General features: G+C 42.7%; 1 protein-coding gene across 1 annotated transcript in view; it reads right to left on the bottom strand.

The window, feature by feature from the left end:
* Positions 1–11221: 11221 nt before the first annotated feature.
* Positions 11222–18529, bottom strand: part of LOC137361460 (NACHT, LRR and PYD domains-containing protein 3-like) — a 71393-nt gene continuing 64085 nt past the window's right edge. The window contains 2 exon segments of the mRNA XM_068026322.1: positions 11222–11309; positions 11478–11645. Coding sequence (XP_067882423.1) covers positions 11222–11309; positions 11478–11645 — 256 coding nt within the window.

Genomic DNA, 18529 nt, shown 5'->3' on the forward strand with positions numbered 1-18529 from the left:
TGTTTATCTCTCCCTCCCTCTCACTGTCTCGATGTCTCCTTCTCTTTGTCTCTCCCTCCATCCCTCCCTCTTTCTCTCTCTCCCTCCCTCTCTGTCTCTCTCTCCATCTCACTCTGTCTCCTTCTCTCCATCTCTCTCTCTCTCTTTCCCTCCCTCTCTCTGTTTCTGTCACTCTCTCACTCCATGCCTGCCTGTCTCCCTGCTCTGTCTCTCTCTCTCCCTGTTCTGTCTCTCTCTCCCTCTCTTTTCCCTCTCGCTCGCCCTCTATCTCGCTCTCCCTCTCTCTGTTTCTGTCACTCTCTCACTCCATGCCTGTCTGTCCCTCTTGCTCTGTCTCTCTCTCCCTCTCTTCCTCTCTCGCATCCTCTTTCTGTCTCTCTGTCTCTCTCTCCCTCTCCCTCTGTCTCTCTCTCTCCCTGTTCTGTCTCTCTCTCCCTCTCTTTTCCCTCTCGCTCGCCCTCTATCTCGCTCTCCCTCTCTCTGTTTCTGTCACTCTATCACTCCATGCTTCTGTCTCGCTCCCTCTCTACCTCTCTCTGTCTCCCTTGCTGTGTCTCTCTCTCACTCTGTCTCACTCTCTTTGATGTGTCACCTCTCTCTCTATCCCACCCTCTCTCTGTCTCTCTATGCCTCCCTCTCTCTCTATCTCTCCCTCCCTCGCTCTCTCTAGCTCTCCCTCCCTCGCTCTCTCTAGCTCTCCCTCCCTTGCTCTCTCTTTCTCTCCCTCCCTCTCTCTGTCTCTCTCCCATCCTCTCTCTCACTCTCTCTGCCTCCCTCTCTGTTTCTCTCCCTCCCTCTCTCTGTCTCTTTGTCTCTCTCCCACCCTCTCTCTGTCTCTCTCTATGCCTCCCTCACTTCTGTATCTAACATTGACCAAGAGACAGAACACAGAGAGTAGTGGTGAACGGTTGTTTCAGACTGGAGGGAGGTATAGAGTGATGTCCCCCAGAGGTTCGTATGGGACCACTGCTCTTGTTGATGTATATTAATGACCTGACTTGGGTTTCCAGGGCAGAACATCAAAGGAGTGTGAGCTGTGAGGAGGATGCAGAGAAACTCCAGTGTGATTTGGACAGGTTGAGTGAGTGGGCAAATACATGGCAGATGTGGATAAATGTGAGGTTATCCACTTTGGTGGCAAAAAACAGAAAGGCAGATTATTATCTGAACAGCGATAAATTGGGAAAGGGGGAGGTGCAGCGAGACCTGGGCGTCCTTGTGCACCATCGCTGAAAGTAAGCATGCAGGTGCAGCAGGCAGTTAAGAAGGCAAATGGTATGTTGGCCTTCATAGTGAGAGGATTCGAGTACAGGAGCGAGGATGTCTTGCTGCAATGATACAAGGCCTTGGTGAGACCACATCTGGAGGATTGTGTGCAGTTTTGGTCTCCTTATCTGAGGAAGGATGTTCTTGCTCTGGAGGGAGTGTAAAGAAGGTTTACTGGACTGATTCCTGGGACTGACGTATGAAGAGAGATTGGGTTGATTAGGCTTGTATTCGTTAAAGTTTAGAAGAATGAGAGGGGATCTCATAGAAACCTGCAAAATTCTAACAGGACTGGACAGACTAGATACAGGAAGGATGTTCCCGATGGGGGGGGGAGTCCACGACCAGGGGTTACAGTCTAAGGATAAGGTGTAAGCCATTTAGGACTGAGATACGGAGAGATTTCTTCACCCAGAGAGTGGTGAACCTGTAGAATTCTCTACCACGGAAAGCAGTTGAGGCCAAATCACTAAATATATTCAAGAAAGAGTTAGATATAGATCTTAGGGCTAATGAGATCAAGGGATACAGGGAGAAAGTGGGAAGAGGTTACTGAGTTTGGATGATAAGCCGTGATGATATTGAATGGCGGAGCAGGCTCGAAGGGCCGAATGGCCTACTCCTGCTCCTATTTTTCTCTGTTTCGATAACACAAAACTTTGGAAATGTAGTAAAGAGAGAAGAGAATAGTAGCAGACTTCAGGAAACTATTGGCAGTCTGGTGAATTGGACAGACACACGGCTGGTTAACTTCAATGCTGAGAAATGTGAAGTGATGGATTTTAGAAGGAAGACTGTGGGACAGGCAATATAAACTAAATGGTACAATGTTAAAACGGGTACAGGAACAGAGAGACTTGACGTTCTACCCACAGTACGTTACACATACTGGAGCAGGCAGTCTCTCTGTCTCTCTCTGTCTTTCCATTTCGCTCACTCTCTTTCTCTTTCAATACCTATCCTGACTTTTCTCTGAATAATTCTTGGTTGAGTAGGCTCCTGAAATATTTCAGTCTCAATGTTTAAAATACAGCTGACGTTTCTTTCTTTCAATTCAGACATTCCTGCATTGTGGAACTGTCAGTTATCTGTGCAGAGACAGGATATCAGGGTGTTTGAATGAAGTTGAAGATTTTGTTTGATTGAATATGCTGTGAATTCGATTGTGGATTGCGTCCCTTGCAGATACACACAACTGAAGGTCTTTACAGTAGATGTCCTGAGAGATTGAAGTGGTTCACAATGTCTGACTAACATTAGACACATGAAAGAAAAAGATTGGGGACAATATACGATAGCGACGTTTAAGAGGCATCTTGACAAACACATGAATAGGATGGGAATAGAGGGATATGGTCCCCGGAAGTGCAGAAGGTTTTAGTTTAGACAGGCATCAAGATCAGCGCAGGCTTGGAGGGCCGAATGGCCTGTTCCTGTGCTGTACTGTTCTTTGTTCTTTGTTCTAATATGCAAAAGCTGAGACAGTCAGTCAACAGTAGGAAGGTGAATGTCTTTTGTGAACTTGAATTTCTCTGAAAATAAAAAATAAATCTGGAATAATAAATCCTCCAAGATGAAATGATTCCCTCTCACTGCTCTGACACTGATTTACCTTCAAGTAGGTTTTCCCAGTCCACTTTTTCTAACTCGCCTTCCAGCGGCCCAGCTTCATTCCTGAAAACTAAGTGTAGAACTGACCCATCTCTTGTTGGCCTTGCTACGTACTGGCCTAAAATAGTTTCCCTGAATGCATTTGAAGAATTCTGCATCCTCGCTACCTTTTACACTAGCCTCAGTTATCAATGCACTAGTTAGGATTGCACTAGACCCCATCTTACACATGGCCTTGTCTCTGTTATAAAAATTGGGTTAAAATGTGAGAGGTGTATGTGGCCCCGCCCTCCATTTTACACATCTGGTGAGAACACCCTCCATTTTATACACAAGATCATAAGAAATAGGATTAGGACTAGGCCATTCAGCCCCTCGGGCCTGCTCTGCCATTCAATAAGATCATGACTGATCTGATAGTGGCCTTAACTCCATTTCCCTGCCTATCCCCTGCCCCCATAACCTTTGACTCCCTTGTTGCTCATAAATCTGTCTAACTGAGCCTTGAATATATTCAATGACACAACCTCCACTGCTCTCTGGGGAAGAGAATTCCAGAGTCTAAACAACTGCTGAGAGAGAAAAATTCCTCCTCATCTTTGTCATAAATGAGAGACTCCTTATTTTTAAACTGTGCCCCCTAGTTCCAGACTCCCCCACAAGGGGAACATCCTCCCAGCATCCGCCCTGTAAAGTCCCCTCAGAATCTTGTATGTTTCAATAAGATCACCTCTCATTCTTCTAAACTCCAATGTGTACAGGCCCAACCTGGTCAATCATTCCTTATAGGACAACCCCTTCATCCCAGGAATCAGCGTAGTGAACCTTCTCTGAACTGATTCCAATGCATCCAGGCCTGACCATTTATTCACTTTCAAAACTGCCAAAAACCTTAATATTTCCCTCTCACTCTGTTTATCCCATCCAATATTTCACACCCTCCTCTTTAACTGCACTGTCCGCATCATTCCCCATCTTTTATGAAGCCAGACATAATGTATTCATTAAGAACCATGCCCACATCATCCACCTCCACAGGTAGGAAGAAGGAGGAGAGGCAATCTAAACTAAAGGATACAGTTATAAAGGGGCTAACGTTATATGCCTCTTCCTTTGCTCTGATATAATACTGGAACAATTTACTGAGGTTCTGTCAAGGTCCATTCACATTCTTTATCTGTGTCTGTGTCTCAGAGAGATGGTGAAAAAACTATTGATGTGTTTCGTTCAGTTAAGTTTGATGTCAATGTTTCCCCAGGATGTTGATGCTGGTGGATTCAGCAATGGGATAATGCTTTGAATGCCATGGGGAGGTGGTTGGATTCTCTCGTATTGCAGATGGTCATTGCCTGGCACTTGGGTAACGTGAATGTTAATTGCCACTGGTCGGCCCAAGCCTGAATGTTGTCCGGGTCTTGGTGCATGTGTCTCTGGATTGCTACATTATCTGAGGCAAAATACTGTGGATGCTGGAAATCTGGAAACCATTGAGCTGAATCACTAACTCTGTTTCTCTCTCCACAGATGCTACTTGCCCTGCTCAGTATATCAAGCATTTTCTGCTGGGATCTCAGTTGAAGATGGTTGGACTGAGGACATTACCCTGAGGAACTCCTGCAGTGATGGCCTAGGACTGAGATGATTGACTTCCAACAACCACAACCATCTTCCTTAGTGCACGGTATGATACCAACCAGCAAAGCGTTTTCCCCCTGATTCCCACTGACTTCAATTTTACTCAGGCTCCTCGATGCCACACTCAGTAAAATGCTGCCTTGATGTCAAGGTCAGTCTTTCTTCCCAGTAGCAGACAGGTGTGAATCATTTCCTTTGACCCGTTGTGTACTGAACATGCTCTGCTTCCTCACAGCCTGATACAGGACTGTACACGTCCAATTAATGTAGCCCATCAAACACTCCATTGAATGCCGGAACAGGGTTGTGGGGTTAAATTGCATCCTCCTCTTCCAATATCCGATGTTAAATATCATTCTTTCACTCTCAGTCACCCTGTCGGTCTGTGTCTCTCTGTTTCTGTCTCTCTCTGTCTCTGTTTCGGACAGTGTAGAGTGAGATTCACTCTGTATCGACCCCATGATGTCCCTGACCTGGGAGTGTTGGATGGGACAGTGTAGAAGGAGCATTACTCTGCATCTAATCCATGCTGTACCTGTCAGGGGAATGTTGATGGGAAAGTAGAAACAGAGAGGTCTGGGACCAGGGTCCTCATGGGGAGGACTTAATGGTGCCTCATAATAAACCAGTGAGCAATACTAGTGCTCCATGGATGAAAGGGGCTGTGGCTGAGTGGATATGACATTGGCTGAGAGAGTGGACAATGGTTGTTTCAGACTGAAGGGAGGTATACAGTGGAGGTTTATATGAGGACCACTGTTCTTTTTGATATATACAAATGACTTGGACTTGGGTTTACAGGGCATAACTTCAATGTTTGCCAACATTTGTGTCATCTGCAATGTAATAAACAGGGAAGGGAGTAGTAGCAGACTTCAGGAGGATAGAGGCAGTCTGGTGAAATGGAACACACAAGAACAAAATAAATCGGAGCAGGAGAAGGCCATTCGGCCCCTCGAGCCTGCTCTGCCATTCAATGGCTGATCTGATTGTGACCTCAACTCCACTTTCCTGTCTGCCCCCATAACCCTTGACTCCCTAATTGATCAAAAATCTATCTAACTCAGCCTTGAATATATTCAATATCCAGCCTCCACTGCTCTCTGGGGAAGAGAATTCCACAGACTAACCACCCTCTGAGAGAAAAACATTTCTCCTCATCTCAGTTTTAAATGGGATGCCCCTAATTTTTAAACTGTGTTCCCTAGTTCCAGACTCCCCAACAAGTGGAAACATCCTCTCAGAATCCTCCCTGTCCAGTTCCCTCAGGACCTGAGATGTTTCAATAAGATCACCTCTCATTCTTCTAAACTCCAGTGAGTATTGGCCCAACCTGTTCAACCTTTCCTCATAAGATAACCCCTTCATCCAGGAATCAGCCGAGTGAACCTTCTCTGAACTACTTCTAATGCAATTATATAATTTCTTAAGTAAGGAGACCAAGACAGTCCACAGTACTCCAGATGTGCTCTAACTTATGTCCTGTACAGCTATCGCAACACTTCCCTACTTTTATATTCTATTCACCTTGCAATAAACAACAACATTCAATTTGCCTTCCGAATCACTCGCTGTACCTGCATAGTAACATTTTGTGTTTCATGTACCAGGACACCCAGATCCCCCTGTACTGTACAGATCTGCAGTCTCTCTCCATTTAAATAATATACTGCTTTTTATTCTTCCTGCTAAAGTGGACAAGCTCACATTTTCCCACATTATACTCCATCTGCCAATGTTTTGCTCACTCACTTAACCGATCGACATCTCTTTGTAGACTCTTTGTGTCCTCTTGACAGCTTACTATCCAACCTATCATTGGACAGACACATGGCAGGTTAACTTCAATGCTGAGAAATGTGAAATGATGCATTTTGGAAGGAAGACTGAGTGATATAAACTAAATGGTACAATGTTAGATTGGGTGCCAGGACAGAGAGACCTGGGATTTCATCTATGTTACCTTTTCTACCGTAAAGCACAATTTGGGGCTTGGAATCTGTGAGTTGTAACTAGCTCCTCATCTTGAAACGTGTTGGGAAATGTGTCAAAAGCTGTTTCCATTCAGACATTCCTGCATTGTGGAAGAGTGAGCTATCTTTACAGAGACAGGAAATAGGGGTGTTTGAATGGACTTGCAGGTTCTGGTTGATGAGATAAGGTGAGAATTTGATTTGTGTCCCTTGCAAATACACAGAATTGAAGGTATTTACAATTCAATACATGAAGGGAACAATATACAAAACCTGAGACAGTCAGGCAATAGCAGTAGGAAAGTGAATCTCTTTTTAATGGTTTTAATTTGAAGGCCTGAGCTGATGATTGAAAAAAGCCAGGGTTCAAATCCCACTGTTGGCAATTTGAATTGTTTTTTCTTTCAAAAAAACATAAATCTGGAATTAAAAACCTCTAGGATGGAATGATTCCCTCCTGTCTGCTGGTACAAAGCCCGTGTGTGTCTCAGTTTTTCTGTATTTATGAATGATTGAAGATGATGGGGGAGAATGCCACATACCCAGGTTTGCCATTGACACAGAAATAGGCAGCATTGTATGCAGTGTAGCTGGAAGCATAAATTTACTAAGAGATATTAATGTCTTAAGTGAATGAGCAAAACTGTGGTGGATGGATTTCAATGTCAGCAAAAAAGAACAGAACAGAATACTTTATAAATGGTGAAAAACTAGAAACACTGGATGTGCAAAGAAACTTGGGGGGTTCCATGTCCATTTGAGTGCAGTGTAGATTTACCAGAATGATAACTGGACTCCAAGGGTTAAATTACGAGGTGATATTACACAAGCTAGGGATGTGTTCTCTAGAATTTAGGTGGATCAGGGCTGATTTGATCAAAGTTGTTGTGATATTGAAGGGAATTGATGGGGTAGTTTGGGTAAAACTATTTCGGTAGGTTGGGGAGTCTGGGACGAGTGAGCATAGTCTAAAAATGAGAGGCAGACATTTCAGGAGTGAAGTTAGGAAACACTTCTCCACACAAAAGGTGGTATTAGTTTGGAAATGTCTTCTTCAAATACTCATTTATGCAAAATCAATTGTTCATTTTTAAATCAAAGATTGACCTCATTGAATTCCTTTTGGAAATTTAAAAATACTTCTGTCGCTCTCTGTCCCTCAGTCACTCAGTCTGTGTGTGTGTTTCTCTGTCTGTGTGTGTTGCTGTGTCTGTATTTGTGTGTGTGTCTTCACCAGTTGCTCTCTGCTCTCTCAGAACCTCAGTAAAACTGCACATACATCTGTTTACCATTTTAAGTTATAGATTGTGCATAGATCTTTGAATGTGGCAGGGCATATTGAGAGAGTGGTTTGTAAAGTATGTGGGATCTTGGGATACAAAAGCAGGGAAGTTATGATGAAACTTTATAAAGCTCTGTTTAGGCCCCAACTGGGGAAAACTGTGTCCAGTTCTGGTCACCACACCTCAGGAAGGATGTGAGGGTCCTTGAGAGGGTGCAGAGGAGATTTACAAGAATGGTTCCAGGGATGGAGAATTTAGTTACAAGGTTAAGTTGAAAAGCTGGGTTAGTTTTCCTTAGAACAAAGGAGATAGAGGGGAGATTTAATGGATGTGTATAAGATTATGACAGGCTTAGATAAGTTAAACAAGGAAAAGCTGTTCCCATTAATAAATGTTACAGGGCTTGGGGACACAGATTGAAAGTTTTGTGCAAAAGATGCCGGGGGAATATGAGGAAACACTTATTTACACAGCGGGTGGTAATGACCTGGAACTCACTGTCCACAAGGGTTGTGGAAGTGGAGACGATCAATGACTTCAAGAGGAAGTTGGATGGTCATCTGAGAGAATTAGACTTGCAGGGCTACGGGGATCGAGCCAGGGAGTGGGACTGACAGCACAGCTCTGTGGAGAGCTGGCATGGACTCGATGGGCTGAATGTCCTCCTTCTGTGTTGGAAATGACTAAATCACTGTAAGACTCAGTGGTAACGAACGGAGTGGACGGAGAACCACAGTCTGATATTTTAAGCAGCGACTTACGGACACAAGGTGTATTGTATTTACTTACAATGCTTACTGTTATAACCTTGTAATGTATCACCATAACTGCTAGACTAACCTTTTTACATGTGTTAAATTCAACGGTTCAATCCATATCATATTTTAGTTGAATTATTTGAAGTAACACAAAACCCTGAAATGTAAATACTGAACTCAATAAGTGTAAGGTGCGGTGCCCAAGAGATCAGAAAGATTACTCGCCCCTTTGCTGAATGTTTTCAGAGTAATTTAAATAAAGCAGCCAGTTTAACAAGTAATAAAAACAGGAAATACAGGTAACATTCCCCGGCTGAGGCAATACCTGGGATTTCACACTTTGCCTTAGTTTGTCTAGTAAACCGTTTTCAGGGCTGACTAATGGACTGCGTACGAATAGACCAGCTTTAACAATAATAAGAGGCCAATCAACCTGCCGTCTCTTAATTCAATTTACTCACATTTGTTTCTTAACTCTTTCTGCCTTTTTGCTCTCACATATTCTCCCTCTAGCTAATAGTGAACAAATGTGTCTGAAATCAACAATTCGAACAGGTCCGAGACCTTCCGTTGTATAAATCCTCCTGGGGCATAAATGAACAGTATATTAATCTCATCTCTGTGATTATAACAACTCAAACATGACGACTAGGAGGTCATTCAATCACACTGTGTGTTAAACCCATTGACCAGCCTTTACACATTGTCTAACTCATCAGTCAGGTCCATCAATATGTTTTCACTTTTCAAATACACCCTCAGCATCCACAGTCGTTTCGGTGAGGATCCAGATTCCCACTTTTCTTATTGGGAGAAGTGCTTCCTGACATCACCCTGATCAGCCTAGATCTGATTGTAACTTTATAACCCTGGTCAATAGTAAACTTCAACAGAGATGCAGTAGAGTGTGAAAACAGGTGACCTGCTGTGTGAGAAGTAAAAGATAAACACCTTAGCAGAATCTCAGAGGCTCAGATATAGGTTGTGCCGAGGCAAATTAGCTGGATGTTAAGGCCACATCATTTCTACTTGCTTTTACCAGGCGTTCACATTCGAGCTGATAGGAGTCCGAGTGTGGGAAGTCAGAGATTTTGAGATTCTGACCTGGTTCGGGTGGACAGATCGTTTCCTAATTGGACAATTCAAACAATAGTGAGGTCACGATTGAATGAACTCAGTCTCCAGAGGCTTTTCTATGACCAGAAAATATAAGAAGGGATTCCATGGTCAAAACTCTCTGAAACTATTCTCAAATTTGAAGTTGGTAAGAAGTCCTGAGATGTACTTGTTAAGATAATGCATCATTTAATTCAACATCACACAATAACAATTCTCATCAGTACTGTTACATCATCCAGGAGGCAGTGATACAGAGGTGAAGTTTAATAAAACATTTCCAAGTGGAAGTCATTATACAAATCCAGGTGAGTACAGGTAACAAGTCCGTTCATCGACCCCTCAGTTTCCTCAGGATATTTCACAGGGTCATTGCACCTTTTCACAATCTCATGGTTTGCAGTCTCAGGTGATTCCGTTTGAAAATTCAGTCCTCAGTAAGTTTAGTTTAGAGATACAGCACTGAAACAGGCCCTTTGGCCCACCGAGTTTGTGCTGACCATCAACCACCCATTTATATTAATTCTATACTAAACGCATATTCCTACCACATCCCCACCTGTTCCTATATTTCCCTACCACCTACCTATATTAGGGACAATTTATAATGGCAAATTTACCTACCAACCTGCAAGTCCTTTGGCTGTGGGAGGAAACCGGAGCACCCGGAGAAAACCCATGCAGACACAGGGAGAACTTGCAAACTCCACACAGGCAGTACCCAGAATTGAACCCGGGTCGCTGGAGCTGTGAGGCTGCGGTGCTAATCATTGCGCCACTGTGCCGCCCTCTTAGATCGTTTCCTACTTGGACAATACAGTCTCAGGTGATTCCGTTTGAAAATTCAGTCCACAGTAATTACACAATGTTTAATTTCCATGGTAACACCAGTATCTGCTCCCATGTTGGTGTCACAAACACGTTAAGTTCAGGATCCTTAAACACTACAAATGCTCACCATCACCCAGACAGAACAGTGGGATTCCCGACTGGCACTTTCCCTATTTCTCCTCTCGCAGTGCTGACCCATCCTGGGTGCACCAGTTTCAGGAACCTCCCCAATAGGATACTCCCTCTGGGTGACCCCATACACTGGGTATTGGTATCTATTGGACGGTGGGATCTATCCAAGCTGAACAGAGCCTGTCTCCATCCTGAACACACACAGGTTCACTTCCCAGCAGGGTCACTGGGTACTGATACTGAGTGTGAACCCTGGATAATGTAATTCCCAAACCCTGGGATATTGAGTGTAATTACCAGTGTCCCACTGCAGCCCAGACTGAGCCCCACCCTGGACCCTTCCTGTCTGTACATTTCCCCAGTTCCCCATTGGGGAACATTCAGTCCCAGATATCCTGCAGAAACAGCGCTGTGGGGCCGGGCGGCTGAGTCACGTGACCCTGTTGCTGGGCCTCTGATGTCACAATGGGAGATGACACTCGCTCAGCTCGAACTGGAAACAGTGAAACAGCCAATAGGATTTAAACCTGGAGCGCGGCCAATTAAAGGGGAAGGACAGAAAATTGGCCAAAAATGTTCATTTTGAGAGACCAGTGATGTTTACAAACTGAAATATTCACACAAACACATTTAGTCCAGGTCTTCTGCCCTGCAGTGACTTCAGCTGATTCACTCCACTTGAACTGAACTGGTTCCACCTCAACCTGAAACAGATTAAAGATTAAACAGGAAATAAACAGATTTAACAATAGTGTAAATAACAGGGAGACTGGGATTAATATTTTAATAATAATTTGAGATATTACTGATAAGAGTGACTGAATCACATTTATATTTTATTTATTACATTAAACATTAACACAAACACTCACTCGATATGTTTCAGACTCCTGCAGTTCAGTATGAGGCGGCTCAGAGCGGGGACAGATTGGTCTGTGAAGGAGTTTTCTCCCAGGTTCAGAAACGTCAGTGACTGGTTTGTACTGCGAGCAGAAGCGAGATCCTCGGCACAAGAATCTGTGAGTCTGACCCGCTGTACCCTGGGCATCAGGGAGAGAAATAACAGGAATCAGTGTAAATCTCCAAGGTTCATTGATAACACAATTACTAATACGAATAACAACTTACAGCGTTCATTCCGAACACTATTACTAATGCTAAGAATAATTTATACTGTCCTTTTATTATAAACATAATGTCACACAGTCTGGTACTTACTGTTCTACTCTGTAAAGCAGCTGGTGAAGTATAATACTGGAGTTAATCTTTACTCAGTCCTACATATATTTAGAGTTAAACATTACAAGCACACACCTCCTCACTCAACCACACACAGTTTCAATAAGTGTCTCAATGTATCTGCTCAATTGAAACCCCTGTTAATGACGACCGCCCACATATTAAACACCATTAATAGACAATTAACAAATTCCCTTCTTTCTCTTTAAATAAAATTAATTGATATGCACAAAGAAAATGTCAGCAAAAAATCAAATCAAAAACCTCCATATTCTGTACAAAACATTACATTTTTATATTTATATTTAGAGATACAGCACTGAAACAGGCCCTTCGGCCCACCGAGTCTGTGCCGACCATCAACCAACCATTTATACTAATCCTACACTAACCCTATATTCCTACCACATCCCCACATGTCCTTATTTTCCCCGACCACCTACCTATGCTAGGAGCAATTTATAATGGCCAATTTACCTATCAACCTACAAGTCTTTGGTGGTGGGAGGAAACCGGAGTGCCCGGCGAAAACCCACGCAAACACAGGGAGAACTTGTAAACTAAACACAGACAGTACCCTGGTCGCTGGAGCTGTGAGGCTGTGGTGCTAACCACTGCGCCACTGTGCCGCTCATTGCGAGACCCCTCCTCAAGGACCACTAACAATTTCTTCACACAAGAATTTCCTTTTGTAAAACAATCAGACAGTTGATGACTTGTATCTACCCATTTAATTTTAGAGATTTTCTTTCTCTCTGGCATTTCTCTCAAGCCAGCAAGGTCGACTCTGTAACCTTTTCTGACACTTTTAGTAGAATGTGCATCAGCCAACAATGAACAATTATCTACTTAACATTCAATGAGTATGTGATCTTCAGTAAACCCCTTGTATAGAATCTCACTTACAATATTTGACATACAATCCCATATCCACTGTTTCCACAAGGGCTGGTGTGTCAATCAGCGGAAGTACTTTTAACAATCCTTTTTATTTTCTGAGCTTCCCAAGCTGAAGGACAGTATCTCCCATTTTCACCCATCAGTAATATTATGAAACTAGCTGCACTAGAATACCCATCAGGAAGATTAGCATGTGAACCATCGCTAAAAATGACTAGTTTCATGTTCTTTGGGTCACCTCGGGATGGGAACTTAAACACACATTTCTCCAGATTTAATCAATTTAATTATAGAGTGTTTTAAGGGTAAATAAAACATTCTCGACTTTAGGATGTTTCATTGTAGCACTTCACTCCAACACATAAAAACTAGTCTCTGGTCTCATCTGAGTGTCTAAACAGTTCAACTGACCAATCAAGCTTCACAATTGTTCTGTCTCTTCTTCAGATATAACATCATCTTTCTGTGATGTCCGAGTACGATTAACTGGGAGGGGAGTAACACCCACTAAATAGGATTGTTGATTCAAAATTATTTCAGAGCTACTCTGCTTAACAACTAAACCAATATATTTAAAAGTTCCACAAGCCTGACTCTCGATTTTAAATTCTAATCTAATCTTTTTAATAATACCTTTCTCAAATTCAGCAGTATCACCACATCAGAAATCAACATGTATCATAAAGATGTCTGAAAGTTTCCCTTTATGATACCAATAAAACATTGTGGGATCTGTTTTTAGTTGAACACAATGTATTTCAGCAAAACAGATCTCACTGTAAAATACCACACACTGGAAGTATCATCCAGGCCACACGTGCCTTTGTTTAGTTTTCATAGTTTCCCTTCTGCATCTGCTGTCTCTTTGGGAAGTTTCAGAAACTCAGCTCTCTGAAAGGTATCGCCCTGCAGAAATGCAGCTTTCAGGTCAATTGATCTACACTCCCATGAATATGTGACCAAAAGAGCTAAAAGGATTTTCAACATTACTTTTCCAGCTGTAGGAGAGCCCATTCCAACATCTGTATCACCCAGTCATTCTTCAAAACCCCGAGCAACCAGCCTGGCTTTAGCCTAATAAGACCCATCTACAAGGATCTTTTCAGTACAAATCCACCTATGTGACAAGGCAGCTTGTCCTTGATCTGGTATCACAGAGTCAACTCCAACTATCTAATTTCCTTTGTTTTGCTTCTCTTAATAGTTTGTCCTCATGTTTATTGGCAGTCACTAAAATTTCACAATCATGAGGACTTCTGCTTCTAGTTCTGTTCAGAGACTGTTCTGTGACTTGAATTTCATTGTGTAATCTATTTAAGTTACAGCCTCTACCTGCACTTTTATGTCTGTCGGGATGATTACTGTGAGATCTCCCTCTTACACTATCGAGGCTCTTTCTCCGGTATCTGACTTTTTTCTGATACAAGAGTCACCTCCAGATCCACTATCAGAACGTGCACTGTGCTTTCATACCCTCCACTCTTTCATCCCATTCTACCAGTTCACAGACCTCACTTCTTGACCATCATCCTGTACATTAAACAATATTTAAATTTACCAGTAGCTTTTCCTGCACGTCCCACAATTGTCATATTCCTGCATTAACTTGACCCCTCTGGAATATGTGTCACCCAGGTTTCTGAGCAATTGGTCTTTGGATGTGATAGCTCTGTTCTGTGTGTCATGATCACTCACAGTACCACTAACCAGCCCTTGATCTACTGTTTTACTGGTCCTCAGGACTCTCATTACAAAACACACGAACATTTGAGGTACAAGGTGCCTCGTTTACTTCTATCGGCTGCTCAGAATCCAAGATATAATTAATCCTGATTAATCGTGAGGAATGAACCTGAACAGTTTGATATGTTTGATAAGGACTGTTTTACCATCATGGCCTATTACTTTACCCAGGCCTTTCCGTTCCCTATGACCCTCTCTTTTATAATAGAGCAAATCTGCTGAATTATATTCTATCTCAGATGGTCTTATATGATGCCTCAGAGCTCTCTGAATGTTCCACAAGACCTCAGAATTGATGAAAGCCCATTGTCACACATGTAAAATATTCAAATGTGTTGTAAAAATTGAACTAATTGTAGTGCCTTCTGGAGCAGGAGGACTATCACACAGTTCAGGAAGTAATTGTGAATATTCCCTATCGGCCAATTGACAGGGACTAAACCCTCCAACCATCTGGAGTGAATTCTTTATATGAACCTTCAATGCTCGGCCGATTGTCAACTTGCAGTCTGGTTGATCAGCTAAGATTTTATGCAGCATTTCATCAATCACCACATCATTCCTGTCACAGAGTCCATTACTGAAAAGACTTTCAGCTGCTGTATTCATGACCAGAATGTTCATGTTTTCAAACATGTCATTGAACTCATCATTGGCAAATTCCCTCCACGATCAATTAGAAACTTTGCTCGTGCCCCAAGTCTGATCCCTATCCATTTCTCCATGATTTTATCTATAATCACCCTTTTGTCCTTACTCAATTTTATTGCAGAAACACTAAGTCTGGTGGCCAGGTCTATAAAATGTAGGATGAAAATATTTCTTTCTTTGATCCACGCAATGACCTTGTTATAGCCGCGTGCCAATGGAAGGTTTACAATAGGACGTGGCAGCATCCTCCAATACTTTTTACATATTTCACACTTGACTAATCTCTTCTATTAGTCTTATACACTCTTCAACTGTACCTGTATCTTTTAGCAGGGTTTTAAACCTCTGACAAGCAGGGTTAGCAAATTGTCTATATTACTTCAAGCCAACTTGCCTTTCTACTCTCTGATTCTTCTCAACTGATGTCATTAATATTTGTCTAATACTCTGATAAGAAACAACAGGTTTTGTTAAGGGGACACAATAATGTCCTGATTGGGAAAACTGCAAATCCACTGACTTTCCAAAAGTAACTGCCTTATCACACTCCATGTCAAGTTTCATTTGTGCCTCTTTGATAGAAGGTTTACTCAACCACATAGATATCTCACTGGAGACATCAGTACTGATAACATGGCTTACTCCAGCTATTTTGTATGGAATTATGACTCTCCTTAGTGACCTTAATGCTCATCATCACGAAACTGAAACAAGTAGTACTTTTATACTTTTTAACGGTGCATCAATCCTCATTACTTAGTGAATCTAAATGACATTTTAACCAATCTGTTCAGCAAACTGTTGAAGTGCAAGCACTACTAGCACAACACAGTTAAACAAGTCTGTGAATGACATATTCAATATTGGACTAAAACTCCTTGTGACTTGTACAATTTGTTTGGACTCATCCACGTCTTCATCTTCTGCCTCAGAATCTTCATTCCCGTGAGTCATTTCGAGGACTCTGCCGCTATGCTTTGTGCAGTTCATGGCATAATGGGATTTGCAGCCACACCTGATGCACCTATTAACTGCTCCTTGGCCTTTGCTGGGTTTCAGTCGCCTATTATTGCGGTTCTAATTTTGTATTCGCAATAATAGCCAGATCTACTAAAGGTGCTTTCATCCTCATTCTGACTGTCCATAACCATTCCATTGTACTTACACCTGCTTCCAGGATCTGGTCCATTTCTAAATCTGGCAATTATTGTGTCTTTTATTCTTTGTGTTACTGCGGAATGTCCCGTTTGCTCCACCAAGGCCCCAGGAATCTTTTCAAGAGAGCAGACATCTGATCCAACAGGGAGTCTCTCTCTCTGAGAACTGAAAACCAGTTAGAACCTGGAGCATGTCCCTTTGCTACACTTTGGCACAATCCAGCAATTTAAGTGCTAGCATTGAACCAGGGATCTCTAAAGTAAATTTTGTCAATCTTTATACAGTCTGTTAAAGTACATGATATATTCTTCCTTTGACTAAACATCTGTCTTCCAAAACGTATCAAACTCTGACCATGCCTCAAAGATATTTAATAGATCACGTTACTTGTTTATTTCATCCAAGAACTCTAAAAGAAGATCCAAACCAAATCAGTTTTTCACTGATGGGGAGGCAGCTCACAAAGCATTTTACTTCTGGTCCGAAGCAATGCCAAGGCCATACCTTGTTTCCTTTCTCATCGGGACACAACCCATGTCCACATATCCACTTCATTCTTTATACTTATTTGTGCCATGAGATGTGGGCGTCGCTGGAAAGACCAGCATTTGTTGCCCATCCCTAATTGCCCTTGGGAAGGTGGTGGTGATCTGCCTTCTTGAACCTCTGCAGTCTATCTGGTGCAGGTACATCCACAGTGCTGTTAGAGAGGGAATTCCAGGATCTCGATCTAGTTGTCAGTGAAGGAACGGCGATATATTCCCAAGTCAGGATGGTGTGTTACTTGGAGGAAAACTTGCAGATGGTGGTGTTCCCACACGTCTGCAGCCCTTTTCCTTCTAGGTGGAAGAGTTTACAGGTTTGGAAGGTGCTGTTAAAGGAGACAAGGTGAGTTGTTGCAGTGTATCTTGCATCTGGTACATTCTGCTGCCTCTGTCCGTCCCTGGTGGAGGGAGTGAATGTTTAAGGTAGTACATGGGTGTTATCAAGTGGGCTGCTTTATCCTGGATGATGTTGAGCTTTCTGAGTGTTGTTGGAGCTGCACTGATCCAGGCAAGTAGTGTGTATTCAATCACACTCTTGACTTGTGCCTTGTCGATAGTGGACAGGCTTTGTGGAGTCGGGAGGTGGACTACTCGCTGCAGAATTTCCAGCCACTGACCTGCTCTTGTAGACACAGTATTTATACGTCTGCTCCAGTTCAGTTTCTGGTCAAAGGTAACCCCCAGGATGTTGATAGTGGGGGATCCATTGATCTATATGCTGTTGAATGTCAAGGGCAAATGGTTAGATTCTTTTTTGTTGGTGATGGGCATTGTCTGGCACACTTGTTTGGCATGAATGCTACTTAGCACTTACCAGCCCAAGCCTGGATGTTATCCAGGTCTTGACTCTTTGGGAAGTAGACTGCTTCAATATCTGAGGAGTTGAGAATGGTAGATGGAGTACAATGTCAGGAAGTGCAAAGTTATTCACTTTGGTAGTAAGAATAGAAAAACAGAGTGCTTTTTAAAAGGTCTACATCTTGTAAGTGTTGGTGTTCAAAGAGACTTGGGTGTGCTTCAATGCAGGAAGTTAGCACGCAGGTACAGCAAGCAATTCGGAAAGCAAATGACATGTTGGCCTTTATTGCAAGGGGATTGGAGGACAGGAATAAAGAAGTCTTGCTACAATTGTACAGGGTTTTGGTGAGACCACATCTGGAGTGCTGTGTACAGTTTTGGTCTCCACATTTAAGAAAGGATATACTTGCATTGGAGGCGATACAGCAAAGGTTTACCAGATTGGACCCTGGGATGAGGGGGTTGTCCTATGATGGGAAGCTAAGTAAATTGGGCCCATACTCTCTGTAGTTTAGAAGAATGAGAGGTGATGTCATAGAAACATACAAAATTCTGAAGGGACTTAGTAGACACAGATATTGTTTCCCCTGTTTGGGGAATCGAAAACACGGGGCACAGTCTCAGGATTAGCTGCCAAACATTTAGGACTGAGATGAGGAAAAATTACTTCACTCAAAGGGTTAAGAATCTTTGGAATTCTCTATTCCAGAGTGTTTTGGATGCTCTATTGTTGAATACATTTAAGGCTGGGATAGACAGATTTTTGGACTCTCAGGGTATCAAGGGATATAGCGAGCGGGTGGGAAAGTGAAGTCGAAGCCTAAGATTAGCCATAATCGTACTGAATGGTGGAGCAGGCTCGATGGTCCATATGGTCTACTCCTGCTCCA

The sequence above is a fragment of the Heterodontus francisci genome, unplaced genomic scaffold (genome assembly GCF_036365525.1).
Source record: "Heterodontus francisci isolate sHetFra1 unplaced genomic scaffold, sHetFra1.hap1 HAP1_SCAFFOLD_106, whole genome shotgun sequence".
NCBI lineage: Eukaryota > Metazoa > Chordata > Chondrichthyes > Heterodontiformes > Heterodontidae > Heterodontus > Heterodontus francisci.